The 14,004-nt window shown below is 61.5% G+C and overlaps 1 protein-coding gene across 5 annotated transcripts in view; it reads right to left on the bottom strand.

Moving 5' to 3' along the window:
* Positions 1 to 14,004, bottom strand: part of FAM131C (family with sequence similarity 131 member C) — a 32,382-nt gene that overhangs the window by 3,021 nt on the left and 15,357 nt on the right. Inside the window, exons 1-5 of one of the 5 annotated variants that reach the window (XM_077899494.1) lie at positions 12,435 to 13,149; positions 10,350 to 10,447; positions 2,220 to 2,335; positions 971 to 1,006; positions 648 to 741 (exon numbers count right to left, since the gene is read on the bottom strand). In XM_077899494.1, the coding sequence (XP_077755620.1) occupies positions 648 to 741; positions 971 to 1,006; positions 2,220 to 2,335; positions 10,350 to 10,447; positions 12,435 to 12,514 (424 nt within the window). In that variant the 5' untranslated portion in view covers positions 12,515 to 13,149. Of the gene's footprint in view, positions 1 to 647; positions 742 to 970; positions 1,007 to 2,219; positions 2,336 to 10,349; positions 10,448 to 12,434; positions 13,150 to 13,403; positions 13,544 to 14,004 lie in introns of those variants that run through there. The other 4 variants (XM_077899496.1, XM_077899499.1, XM_077899497.1 and 1 more) reach the window with 4 other exon arrangements.

Raw genomic sequence — 14,004 nt, 5'->3', positions numbered from 1 at the left:
CTGAGGACTCGAGTTTTCCTTCTAGCAATGGGGAGCCATGGCAGGGTAATGAGCACGAGCATGACAGGTTAGATCTGTTGTCGAGGAAGAGCATCCTATGAGGGGATGGGGCCAAGGATGAAGATGGGGCTCCATCAGGCACCCCTGGGGGGATCCAGCCAGAGAGGAGGCAGAGGCTGGGCAGTGGGGAGGCGGGCCCGAGGGGCTCTCGGGGGTAGGCCGCCTGGATGTGGACGCGGACCCAGAGGGCCGTCAGGCTTCAGTGTCTCTCCCCGGGGAGATGTGAGCCTGAGGTATGTGCAACAGGGTGTGAGCAGAGCCGGCCGGCAGAGAATGGCCTGGAAGGGGTGCTGTGGGTGACCCGGGGCAGAGGCTATGGTGGCCCCCGAGCCCCCTCTGCTGGCCCGCGTGCCCACCTCCCAGCAGGTGCCACTGCCTCCGGCCTGCAGCCCTCTCCGGAGCCTTGCCCTTAGCTGCCGGGAGCGGCCTCACTAGAGAGCCCGGGGGGCGGGAGAGCCGATGGCAGGTGACAGCCACACAGCCGCCAGCCTCCACGCCTCCGGCTGCAGTTCAGCTCTGCGCCCCCACAGCGAGGGACGAGGGTGGGCTGTGCTAACGCCAAGGCGGGAGGGGGCAGTGGAGCCTACCCACAAGGGACGAGGTGGCCAGAGCCGCCACGTTGTAGTTGCTGGAGCAGGACCTGGAGTCGGACAGGTAGCCGTTGGTGGTCTGGAAGCACCTCTGCGGGCAGGAGAGGAGGGGTGAGGAGGGTGGAGCAGACCCGCCAGATGCCACCTCCCCGCCACTACCATCCCCAGGAGGCCCCCTCCCCAGGGGGCCTGCCCACTCCACAGGCCCGACCCCCCCACCCCGCTGCTGCCACCAGGGCCGCCCCCCCCATGGCACCGCAGACCGATGGGCGATGGTGTCAGCTGCGGCTGACAGACGGGGGTGGGCAACGTGCACTGACCTGCCAAGGATCCCAACAGAAATCCATCTGTTTGTCCTAAAACAAGAGGAGAAAGAGGGTCAGGCAGGGCCTGGCACCCAGTGCCAGCAGCTGGCACACGTCCCGGAGCCCCGGGGGGGTGGCATGGGCCAGCCCTCTGCTACTCCCTGAGGCCCTGGGTCTGGCTCCTCATGGGTCCTGCCCTGACGTTCCCTTCTCATGCAGACAAAGACGTGCGGCAGGGGATGGGCCATGGCGCCTCTGCCAGGAAGGCAGAGGGGACGGGGGTAGATTAGATCTGGGTTCGAGTTCTGACTCTGCCCTTTCTACCTGGGTATTCTTACACTAGTGCCTTAGCTGCTCTGAGCATCCGTTTCTTCCTCCGTAAAACGATGATAAATGCCATTTATCTCAGGGGTTGTGGTGAAGCAAATGACATAACGTGGGCAAAGCGTCTAGCATAACACCTCGCGTGTGGCATGTGCTCAAAAAAAAAAATAATTATATGAACCAGTAGGTTTAAGCCACAACCTCTGGGGGTGGGGGTGGAAACGACACACCCCAGGAGGATATGAGGCCCCTCACCAGCTCTTCCTGATACATATGGAAAAAGAATGCCACTCTTGGGGAGCCTGGCGGGCTCAGTCGGTAGAGCACGTGGCTCTTGATCTTAGGGTTGTGAGTTTGAGTCCCATGTTGGGTGCAGAAATGACTTAAATAAATAAACTTAAAAAAAAAAAAAAAGGACGTCTAGGTGGCTCAGTGGTTGACCGTCTGCCTTTGGCTCAGGGTATGATCCTGGAGTCCCGGGATCGAGTCCTGCATCGGGCTCCCTGCATGGAGCCTGCTTCTCCCTCTGCCTGTGTCTCTACCTCTTTCTGTGTCCTAAATAAATAAATAAATAAATAAATATTAAAAAGAGAGAAAGAGAGAGAGAATGCCACTCCTTTACCCTCCAGAGGGCAGGGCAGGCTGCTAAGGGGTGGTGGGCTGGTCAGGGAACTTGTTATCTGCAAAGCTGAGTTAATTTGGGTGAAAAGACCTCGAAGGTAGGATTCTTCTGAACAAGCCTGGTCCAGTCCCTGGATGCCCAGCCCGATTCAGACCTTCATCCACATGCATACCACACATCAGGGACTCTAATCCCACACCAAGTAGCCCACGAGGGAAAACTGGAAGAGTCTGGGCTCCCCGTGGAACAGTGTAGGGGACATCCCAGGAATCAGGGCCCAGGCAGGGGTGAGGGTGAGGAGCAAGAGGGACCAGTTACCTTGCCAGTGACATGGTCTGGAGCAATAGTAGGTTGGTGCCCGGAGGGCAAGTCCGGGTTCAGGGGGTCCGTGCCCTGCGGCATGGGACAGTCCTTGTGGGCACTTGTGAACAGATCTGGAAAAACAACGACAGGAGGAACTCAGAAAAAAACAAACAAACAAAAAAAAACCATACTTTCCTCCTTATGAAGCTTGTTCAGGCCAGCCCCGAGGGATGGGCACTACTTTGTTGTCACCTGATGAAACAGGGTGTCGTCGTGTAGGAAAGAGACCCAAGCCCACGGCACGTGAGGCGTCCAGCCAGATCTGCCCCTGCCTGGTGCCCTCAGTGGGAGTCCTTCCCCCGCGGCCTGTTCTCCATTTTCTTTAATTCTAGCACCCCCTGGGCCAGCCACGACCACCTGGCCCAGCCTACAAGCTCTCCTCCACAGATGCCCTCGACTCCCAGCCCCATCTGGTCTCACCCTCTGCCGGCCCCCAGCCCGGGCTGCATGTCGCTGGCCTCACACGGGACGTGGTCGGGGATCCTTCTACACGGCTCCAGGCCCCGCTGTTTGCTTCCCGCCAGGCTGCCTACCCGCGCGGCTCTCCTTCTCAAACCCCTGGGGGACGGGGAGCAGCACCCTGCCTGCACCTGCTGCTGGCTGCTCTCCCTCCCTCACTGAGATCCAGAAGCTTCCACAGGCCTCGCCCCACTTTCCCACCTCAAATCATCGCCCTGGCCGCATTTTGCCCAGACCATCTGCTTTCCCTCCTGTGACAAAGGAAGAACTGTCCCTACTCCATCCAAGACCAGCTCCCCTCGCCCTGGTGGCCCCCCCGGCCTGGCCTGCCTCCCCCCACCACTGCCCTGCACTCTCTCTCCTCTCCTCTGCCCATCTGCTGTGTCTCCCTCTTGGTCCCCAGCGTGGTGGCTGTAGTGTTTCTCCAGTCGGGGCTCTTGCCAGCATCCCTGCTCCCCCGACGCCCACCATCGAGCCCCCCACCACTGGGTCAGCGCCCGGCACCCAAACAGCCCCAGGATCTCCCATCCCTTAGAGACCTCCCGGCCCCTGCTTCCCCCCCAGCTCCGTCCGTGCCCGCTCCTCTGCCCGCTTCCAGGCCACACTTAGGGAGACTCGTGTCCGACCTCTGCTTTCTCCTCCACCCTCTCCGGGCCTTTCCTGAGACAGCCTTGGCTCACGTGGCCAAGCCCAGGGGTGACTTCTCGGGTCTCCTCACTGGCTTCTCAGCATCCCTGGGACACTGCGCCTCCCCCCCTCCTCCCCCTCCAGCCCTGCCCATCTCAGGGCTCCCCCACCCCTTCTCTGCTCCAGTCTGGCCCCTTCTCATCTCGGGGTCCCTCCCAGGACACCTGACCCAAGTGCAGCCGATGCCCACGTTTATACCCGCAGCCCTCACTGAATTGCCAGGATGCCCGAGAGCCTTTCAAGGAAACCTGGGCCCATCTTCCTCCACTTCTCCAATTTTAGAAAATGATGCAACAGCCCACCCAGCTGCACCAACCAAACATCCAGTTTTCTCTCACTGCTGCCTTTCCCCCCACTAGCAAGTCCTGCTGGCTCTGTCCGCGACCTCCATTCCAGCTTAGCCCTCTCCATCCCCACCACGGCTCCCCACGGCGGGGTGGGGGTACCACCCTCTCGCCTGGCCCACTCTCCACCCTCCCTCCGCACAGGGATGCTACAGGTCTGACTGCATCTTTGCTGAAAACCCGCCACTGGCTTCCTTCCATTGCACTGGAGGCGGGGAGCCGGCCCTCGGCAGGGCCTTCAGGGGCCTGCACGCCAGCCTGCCCGCTGTGCCCGCCACTCTGGCCTCCCTGCTGCTCCTCAAATTGTTCTTTGTCCTTTCCATCCCCAGATCTTCCTGAACCGTGTCATTCAGGTCTCAGCTCCAGGTCCCCTCCTCGGAGAGGCCCTCCCTGCCCCAGTCTCTCCCCATCACCGACAAGCCTCCTTTACAGCAGCCAGCGCTCCCGGACAGTTTTGTACTGACGTGGCCAGTCCCTCCTCACACGGTGCAGGTGAGGCCATGAGAACGGAGACCATGGCAGCCGGGTGGCACAGCGGTTTAGCGCCGCCTTCAGCCCAGGGTGTGATCCTAGAGACCCGGGATCGAGTCCCATGTCAGGCTCCCTGCGTGGAGGCTGCTTCTCCCTCTGCCTGTGTCTCTGCCTCTCTCTCTGTGTCTCTCATAAATAAATGAATAAAATCCTTAAAAAAAAAAGAGGAAGGAATTCATGGTTCAGCTTTCTAGATGGGAAACTGAGGCCCAGACGGGGATTCACCAGCTGGAGGCATCCAGCTGCACACGGCCAGTAGCTGGAAGTCAGGGTCTGAGCCCAGTTACTCTGGTGCTGAGGCTCACTCTCCTCCAAAGCACAAAAGGAGTTTTGAGGAGTTCTGTGGGGGCTCCGGGGCCGCACAGGAGAGCTAATGGGGGGAAGCTAATGGGAGGGGGGGAAGGAGAGGGATGTTGTGGGCAGGGGAGCTAATGGGGTGGGTGCCAGGAGAGGGGTGTCACAGAACCGTGGAGTCTGGGCTGTGAGGAGCAGGGAGGCGAGGCCTCGGCAAGACCCGGGTCCCAGTCCCAACACCCTTCTTTGGTTTCAACGACCAGGAGGAAGCCGACCAGGAGGAAGCCAAGGCCAGGGAGTCTCTGTAGGCTGAGGCCAGGTGTCAGGAGCCCCCGAGGCAGGGCTGGGCGCTCGTGGGTGGGCCGTGGGTGCTGGGCTGAAGCGCCAGCGAGGGGTCTTGCGGAGGTGTCAGCGGGAGGGGAGGACGGGGCGCCGCTGAGCCCCATGTGCTCGGATCCCTGTCCTGTCCTGTGCACCCACAGCCCCCCCCCCAGTCCTTCGCTCCCACCTGGCGGCACCTGGGGCCCTTTCCAGGGGAGCCGGAGCTGAATGAATGCTGCCCTCTGCAGAGACCGGAGGGGGGACCCCAGACCCCTGGCTTGGGGTTGGAACCCAGAGTCCCCCACTCAGGCCGCCTCGTCTGTCCCGCTCTCCGCTCCTCTCCTGGTTCCCTCCGGCAGACCTCCCTCACGTCCCCGTTGTACCCCAACCCTCACTTCGGGCTCTGCTCCCGAGACAAGGGGGGAGGCTCTGGTGCCAGGTCGCCCCGTTCGGACGCCGCTGCCCTTCACTTCCTGCGGGACCTTGGCTGACCGCTCCGAGCCTCCATTTCTTTATCTGTGAAGTGGGCAGTGGCCTATACTTGTTCTCCAGGTCCTGCCTGCCTCCCAGGGCCCCGAACAGAACAACTGCCGAGGGTGGGGGGGAGCAGACTCCCTCCCGGAGACGGCTGCCACAGGCTCTGCTACCCCACCTCCCACCGTCCCTCTGACTCGACCAATTGCCCCCCAAGAGCCAAGTGAGGGGCTCTCGGAGACTCCCCTGCAGAGATCTGGGACGTCTGCAAAGGAGGGGCGAGCATCCCCCAGCCCCGGGTGGATGTCACGAACCCCGAGAGCAGCCTGCCCTCCCTCCCCCTGCACGGCAAGGACTGTGAGTTTCTCCAGGGTCAACAGGACACTGAGAAAGGTGCTTCCTACGAGGGCCGCCTGCAGGGCAAGGGGACCCCAGCCCCTAGAGGCTGGAGGGTGAGCAACTTTAGGGGGCATGGGAGTTGGGCAGGGGAGAGAAGAGGTTGAAGCAGGTCAGATCTCCCATGACAGGGGTTCGGCCATGGGCAGGCCCCCCAAATGGCCCCTTAGGAGAACTCACACATACTAACCTGGCACCTGTGCCCCCCTGCCTTGCACTCCAGCCACACGAATCACTCAGATGCACCCAGCAGACTCCTGCCTCAGGGCCTTTGCACTGGTTGTTCCTGTCCTCTAGCTCCAACTCTCTCCTCCCACAAAGCCACAGGTTCACTCCCTCACCATATTCAGGTCTTCGCTCAAATGTCAGAACCTTCTTGAGGCCTCCAGCCACCTTGTCTAATGGTACCCATCTTTTCCTACCCCCTGATTTTGTCGCATTCCTTTTGAAAAAAAAAAAGGATTTTATTTATTTAACAGAGAGAGAGAGAGAGAGGGAGGGAGCGCACAAGTAGGAGGAGTGGAAAAAGGGGAAACAGGCTACCCACTGAGCAGAGAGCACAACAGGAGACTTGATCCCAAGACCCCAGGATCATGACCCGAGCCCAAGGCAGATGCTTAACCAACTCAGCCACCTAGGCGCCACGTCATTCCTTCTTTATGATGCCCGTCAGCACACGTTATGTGTCCGTTTCCTTGTTCACCATCTCTCACTAGACCATGAGCTCTCTGAGGGCTGGTCCTTGTCAGCTTTATTTGCCACCAGAGCCCTAGCACCTGCCACGGGGCCTGGCATGTTGCTCATTAAATTTTCCCTCAACACTGAGCCAGTGGCAGCCAAGAGAGACCACCAGAGCTCCAGATAAATAAACATATCTCGGCTGGGGTCCCTGGGTGGCTCAGGTCAGGATCCCAGGGTCCTGGGATTGAGCCCCACATCGGGCTCCCTGCTCAGCGGGGAGCCCGCTTCTCCCTCTGCCTCTCCCCCTGCTTGTGCTCACGCTCGCCTGCTCGCTGTCTCTAATAAATAAATAAAATCTTAAAAAAAAATCTTGGCCACTTTTTCTCAAGCTCCTCATGCCAGACCCCAACATGTCAGAGGGGAGGGAGGCCAGCAGGGGATAAAGCCGACTGTGGCCAGTCCTGGTGGGAGGCCCGAAGGGAACACTCAGCAGGATGTGAGGTGGAAGTCTCCATCCACATCGGACCGGACTCAGGATCCCTAAGGGACTGGAGAGTTCTGAGACTGGCCTGCAGACTTACAGCCCAGCAGGTGCAGGAGGTCTGGATGAGCCTGTCTGAAACCAGAATGTTCCAGGTCCCTCAGAGGAGGTGTTGAGGTCGGGGGCACCTCCTTCAGTGGCTCATGCAAGCCACTTACGAGGTCATGTGATTGAAAAACACAATAGAAATGAACAGAAAATACCAGAACCTAAAGAGGAGTCAGGTCAAGTGTTGTTTCAGGAAACTTAGGTTTAGACGGCGCAGGCATGCACATGCCGGCAGGGGTGTGCACACACACATCTGCGGTAAGAGTGTCCTAAGTGTGTGCTGGGTCGTGGTGCGAAATACGTGTATTCCTCACGGGCTGGAGTCAAAAACGTTTGAAAGTCACCCCTCCTCGGATTCCAGCAGGCGTACGCAGGGGCCGGCCGAGCTGCTGGCGACAGGCTGTCCCCAGGAACCCTGAGAGGTGCTGGAATATTTCTAGGGCCCCTGGGTCCCCGGAGGACCGCAGGCCGCGGAGCAGGGGAGCTCAGCGCGGAGGCGGCTGGGAGGCGGTGTCACAGGCCAAGGCCCAGAGCGGACATGACTTGAACAAGGTCACTGGCCAAGGTGGACTTCGGGGGACTCCTGGCACTGAGCCCCCTCTCCGCCTTTCCTGCCCCGCCCCCTGCCTCAGTTGGGGTGCAGGGGCCTCCGCCAAAGCCGCCTGCTCCCCCTGAGGACTTGGGCCCCGTGATGTCACAGGCTGGTTGCCATGGAGACGTCAGGTAATGGAGCAGCCCAGGGTGAAATCACAGGCTGCTCTTCGCCCAGCTGGGACTGGCGGCCACGTCACCAGCAGCAACTGGAAAAACACAGTGTTTCATGTGGGGTGGGGGCTGGGGCCGGCCTGAGGGGACCCCTGGCCACTGCTACTGGGGCGCCTCCTTCCTCCCCAGTCCACACGCTACTCCAGCGACCTCGAGGCCTGAGACCCCTTCTCCGACCTGCCCCCTCCCCCGCCTCCCCTGGCCACAGCAGTGACAGGCCTCTGGTTGCCCTGGCAACTTGGAGGGGCCATCGGGATCCTTCAAGGAGAGGAGCGTCCTCCAGACGTCTCCTCCGTCCCTCTGCCTTCAAGCAGAGCTCTCTTCTGCCTACCAAGGATGCTCCCTGCTTCTCACACCAGCTCCTCAATCTGCTTTCTAGAGTCCAACCACCCAGACAGTTCCTCCTGAGCTCTAACCTCAGCCCTCTCGCTGCAAAGCTCCCACCCTGGTTTCCTCTGCTTGCTCCTAGGATGAGCCTGCAGCTCTAGCTGTTCTTTGGTGCCCAAGTCCCAGCCCGTTAGTTAGTCACTGTGGTTGCCGTCTGCCCCCAGAGTGTCCCCCGGGGCTCTGCACCCCAGGAGGGCAGAGAGGGCCCAGGGTTAACCCTGTCCTTTCCCAGCAGCCCAGAGAGGGTACACTCCCTCTTGAAGGCACAGAGTAACAGAGCAGCAGCCTGGGCCCAAACCCCTCGCCCTGCCCCTCCCTGGACAGCCGCAGGCCTCCCCTCGAAGCTTCTCAGGACCCCTGTGGCCGCCTCCTCCAGCCAGCCAGCCGCTCCCCTGGTGTGTGCTGCCGCCCGCCCGCTGAGCTCCAGGCCCCGGCCCTGCCTCCGGGGAGAACACAGCGGGCCCAGTGCTCCCTCTGCAGCCCCTGCCCCGGGTCTAATCCCGGCTTTTTACCGCCACCCAGGACCCCGGCACGCGCTGTGGCCCGTGCGCTGTCACCCGGGAGATGGGAAGGGCTGCCGGGGCGGAAGCACCTGCCACAGCAGGCACTCTAAACCGCAGCTGCTCCGACCCTCTCCGCCCCCAGACCCGCTCCTCCTTCTAGACCTCGGGGACAGATCGTGGTCACCCCTGCTCTGACCTCTGGTCCCGCCCCTGGGGCTAGAGCTCACCCTGGGGGCTCTGCAGAGGGAGGCCACCAAGAGTGAGCCCTTGGCCTCTCTGCCCGGTGAGTCACTGCCATGACAGCAGGCTGTCCCTCTGAGCTGGGCAGAGGCCCAGCCTCAAGTACCCTCCGGGTCCCCGGGATGTTTGTTTATAGGCCACCAGGGCCACAGCGGTAACTTCATCAGTGAGTTGATGCAGCACAAGGGGGCCCATTTCTATCCCCAACCAAGGTTAGAGGGAGACAATGGGCCCTTCTCCAGGACCTTCCACACACCTCAGCTCCTTTCTATGTCCTCCACCATCCCGTGGCTCTGTCTCTGTGGTGAGCTATCCTCGAGCCCATCCTGCTCCCGCCTCACCTCCTCCAGGCAGCCTGCCCGGATTGGCCTCAGCTGTACTAGGCTACCAGCAGTGTGAATGAGCAAAGTCTGGCCTGCAATGATCTGCTGCTACTATTTATTGAATACCTACTATGTGCCAGGCACCGTCCTCGGCCTTTTCATCCATTATCTCTCGTTTAACCCTCACCAAAACCCTGCAAAGTAGGTCTCATTATGCCCATTTTACAGATGGGGAAACTGAGGCTCAGAGACATCAAACCACTCCTCCAAGGTCACCAGCTAATAAGTGGCAGAGATGGGGTTCAAACCTAAACTAGTCTGAAATCCCAAAGCTTGCGCTCAAACCACTGACCAGCGCTGACCTCCTCAGGCTGTTTTTCTGTGCATGCGTCCACGTCCCTGTCCTGCATCCCCCATTAGACTACTCGGGCAGGATTGTGTCTCTCTCCTCAGACAGTGAGCTCCCAGAGGGCAAGGCCCCATCTGCTCTTTCTTTGGTCTCCCCTAGTGCCCATGTCAGGTCACTCACTCACTGGCTCTGCAGGGGCCAAGGTGAGACAGTGCTGGGGGAGTGGGAGGGGGTCAGGGTCAGAGGCCCTGGGTATCGGGCGGTGGCAGGGGGGCTCTGCCCAGACCCTTCAGAGCTGGAGGCTTCTCCCAGAGCAAAGAGGTGTCTGACCTTGCAGAAGAAAGACCTCGGTCCCCAATTTCTGCCCTCATAAGCCCTGAGGCCCAGTGCACTGAGACTCCCTCGGTGAGGACAGAAGGCCAGTGGGTTGGCTGGAGGACAAGGCTGGGACAGGCGGGCCCGGGGGGGCCAGAGGAGAGGCTCCAGCGCCAGGGCATGGGGTGGACCCCGGGAGCCCCGGGGGCTGGAGAGACAAGTGTAGATATTAACTTCCCCTGTTCCGTACACCAGCGTCACCAGGGGTGGCGGCAAAGCCCCGACCAGATACCAACCGCAGGAGTTATTTCAGAGGGTTGCTTTTTTTAAGCAATGGCCACGCACTCAGCGCCTCTCTCACGCGGGGCACATCAGAAAGCAAAGGGCAGGGGCTCCCCACTCAGGCGCTGGGCTAACACGGACTTGCCTGAATTCAAATTCTGCCTCTCTGTGTCCTGGCTGTGTGACCTCAGGTAAGACTCTTGCGTCTCTGGGCCCCACATCCCAGGGTTGAATGAGGACGAACTAGGTCAGAAGAGTAAAGGCTCAGCCTGGCTTAGGATAAGCGCCCCACAAACAGTAGCTTAAAAGTAGATGATGAATGGGGCGCCTGGGTGGCTCAGTCGGGTAAGCGGCTGACTCTTGATGGTGACTCAGGTCATGATCTCAGGGTCCGGAGACTGAGCCCGGCACTTGGCTCTGCGCTCAGCACGGAGCCTGCTGAGCCCTCTCCCTCCCCCTCTGCCCCTCCTCCTGCTCTCTCTCTCTCATCTCTCAAATAAATAAAATCTCTTTTTAAAAAAAGTAAATGATGAACAGAAAATAGCTCCTGGAAACAGCACGTGTTGCCTTACTCTGGTCCCATCACTTCCCCCAAGCCCTCGGCAGCTCGAGTGTGGGCCATGAGGCACCCATGAGGCAGGATGGGGCTGGAAGCCCCTGGAGCCTCCCCTTTCCCAGCCAAGAAGTCCTCGCTTAGCTGTCTGCACAGAAGGGTGATAACAAAACATTTTAAATGAAAGAAACAGCTAACACGTGCCAGGCACCGGTCTGAGTGCTTTACAGGAATTAAGTCATTCAATCCCTGCCCTCAACCCTAGGGCATTTATACGGGTATTGGTCCCATTTTACAGATGAGAACACTGTAACACATTCAAGGTTAAGCAACTTGCTGAGGTCAGAGTGAGTGAATGGGTGGGGGGGAACCTAGGCTGGCTGGAGCCAGAGTCTGTACCCCTAGCCTCTCAGGCCTGGCACAGAGCAGCAAACTGCTGCCCCATGCTGGCACGGGGAGGCTCTCCCAGGTGTGGCCTGTGGCTGGGGCTTGGGGCCTGGCTAGGGCGGCCCCAGCTACGTGCAGGCTCTGGGCTCGGTATGGGCATCAGCATGAGGCTCGCAATCCCTGGCTTGGCTTCAGGGCTGCGTACCAGGCAAAGGGGGGCGTTTGCAGAAAGGGGTGGTTGTTAGCACTGGGTGCAAGTGTGGAGAGCGGGCCTAGAAGCCTGCAGCTGGAGAGGAGGGGGTCAGGCGCCCGGCTACGGGCTGGGGGCGCCGGGCTGGGGGCGCCGTGCAGAGGCTAGGGGCACAGCCTCAGCTTTTTTCAGGTCACTCAGCTTCCCCTCTGCTTCCCCACTTGTAATTTGAGCACCGTGACAGTACCTACCCCGATTTAGCTAGTTGTACCTAAAATGTTCCAACCAGCACCTGGTAAGCGCTCTGGGAGTATTAGTGACCATTAGAGGGGGGGTGTGACCTCCACTTAGTGGCTCAGTCCCTGAGACCATGGTTGTCCTCTGCTCTATGCTCTCGTCCCTTCTTTACCATTACCTAACTTGCCTGCTGCATGTTGAGACTGTAAGTGTCACCCCCTCAGGAGGGGGACAAGGTTAGAATACACAACTAGATCTGGAGGTGCCACTCGGGCAGCCGAGTCACAGAAGGACGGGGGAAGAAAGTCCATCTTTAGTCTGCATGACCTCAACCAGGCACAGCGGAGGGTGCCAGCCCCGTGGAGGGGGGTGTCCGAGGACCCGAGGACCAGTCTGACCTTGGCAGGCCCCTCTTCCTCCCTGGCCCCTGTACTGTTGTTCAGTGGGTCTGCGGCTCACAGGGCTGGGGCCCCTGCACTGGATGGCCAAGTGACGGGGAAGGGACACAGTCACCAAGGAAACACCCCATCCCAGATCCCTGACACCCAGAGCCTGCCCAGAGCCTTTGGGTTTCTTTTTTCTTTTTTAGCCTTTGGGTTTCTGCAGAAACATTGAGAGCCTGTCAGTCCTGAAGAACCCTAAATACTCTTCCTTCTTAAAACTCCTTTCCCTTTGGCAAGCTGTCGGCCTCACAAGGGCACACGCTATGCTGGACTTGTCCTCACTAGATGCCCAGCATGCACACAGTAGGTGAGGTGTTAACATCAGCTTAATGAATGAATAAGTGAATGAACCTCCCAGGAACTAACTCCCACCCACAATTCCAGCCCTGACACCCTCCTGAGACATCCCAAGCTGCTTACCTGAATGTCCCACATGGACTGATGTGCCCCCTTAGAGGGCAGAGGATGGAGAGAAGGGTGCTATGCTCCTTCCCCAGCATCCCCCAGCACAAGCCCCCACCTCCACCCCAGGGCCCGCGCAGCCCTTCCCCAAGGTCTATTCATTCCTCTACAACTAAGTTTTGGGGGGTGTCAGGTGGGATGACAGCCCCCAGGCCCTGTGGATGGGGTCGGTGGGATTGCAGAGCTGGAGCCAAAGCCTCAGTCACCTGCACCACCCCCTGCTCTGAGTAGGAGCCAGTCTTACTCCAACTCCTGGGGTACCACCTTGGGAAGGGCAGGAAGAGAGCAGAGGTGCCAGGGCAAGGCAGCTTTTAAAGCTCAGAAGCAGAAAGAAAGAAAGGCCCAGGGGTTGCCTAGACATTAGCTTTCTCCATCCCTTCCGGTCCCCTGACCAAGGATGGGGGGTGGGGTGAGGAGTTAGGGATGAGGGTGGGGGAAGGGACACCTTTTTTATAACCTGTTCATCTCCTTTAACCCCCTCCTGTCGATGAGGTTCAGGGGCTCTGCAGACAGGGCATGGGGTAAGGGGGACAGAAGCGGGGGCGCTGAGCTGGTCGGGCCTGGGTCTGGGGGGAGTGCGAAGGGCAGTCGGCTGGCTCTCCCGGTGCTGCCAACCGCCCTCCCGAGGAGCCGAGGCGCGGAGCAACCGGGAGCCTCCCTCCCCCTCCCCCCTTCCTCTCCCGAGCACGCGGCAGGGGGCGTGGGACCGCTCGGGCGGTCGGAAGCGACCCCGCTCCGTGCCACCTGCCTGGGTGTGGCCCCAAGCCGGCCTGGAGACGCGGCGACCTCCCCCACCTCCCCCCTGCCCTCCCTCTGCGCGGCCCCCCCGTCCTCCCGGGGGCACCGTGTCCCCTGGGGCTCGGTGGGGGGGTGCGGGCGGGGCAGGCCGGGTCGCCCCCCCGCCCCCGCCCCCGCCGGCCCCCTCACCTCGCGACACGCAGGAGCCCATCACGGGGCCGCGGGGCCGGGCCGCTGCGCCTCGGGTGCGTCGGGCCGCGGGGCGCTCATGTCTCCGCGGGGCCGGGGCTCAGGCGCGGCGCCGGCGCGGCGGGCGGGCAGGGGCAGGGGCAGGGGCAGGGGCCGGGGCCGGGGCCGGGGCAGGGGCAGGGGCCGGGGCCGGGGCTCCGCTCGTCGTCCCTGCCGCCGCCGCCTCCCGCGCTGCGCCCGCTCCTGCCAGCCGCGGGCAGCACGGAGGGCGGGGGGGCCCGGGGGAGCGCTCGCCCCGAGCCCCGGAGCCCGAGCCGCGCGCAGCCGCCCCGCCCCTTCCCCGGCCCCCGGCGCCGCCCGCCGCGCGCACCTGTGGCCGCAGCCCGGGCTCGGGGGCGGGGTCAGCGGGGGGGGGGGGACCAGGGAGGGGGTGGGGTCAGCCCGGCTCGGGGGGCAGGAGGGGAGGGGCGGGGGGGACCGGGAGGGGGTGGGGTCAGCCCGGCTCGGGGGGCAGGAGGGGAGGGGCGGGGTCAGCGGGGCGGGGGGGACCGGGAGGGGGTGGGGTCAGAGGGGCGGGGGCACCGGGAGGGGGTGGGGTCAG

This window comes from Canis aureus, chromosome 5 (genome assembly GCF_053574225.1).
Source record: "Canis aureus isolate CA01 chromosome 5, VMU_Caureus_v.1.0, whole genome shotgun sequence".
Lineage (NCBI taxonomy): Eukaryota > Metazoa > Chordata > Mammalia > Carnivora > Canidae > Canis > Canis aureus.
This window is presented reverse-complemented; position numbering and strand designations above follow the sequence as displayed.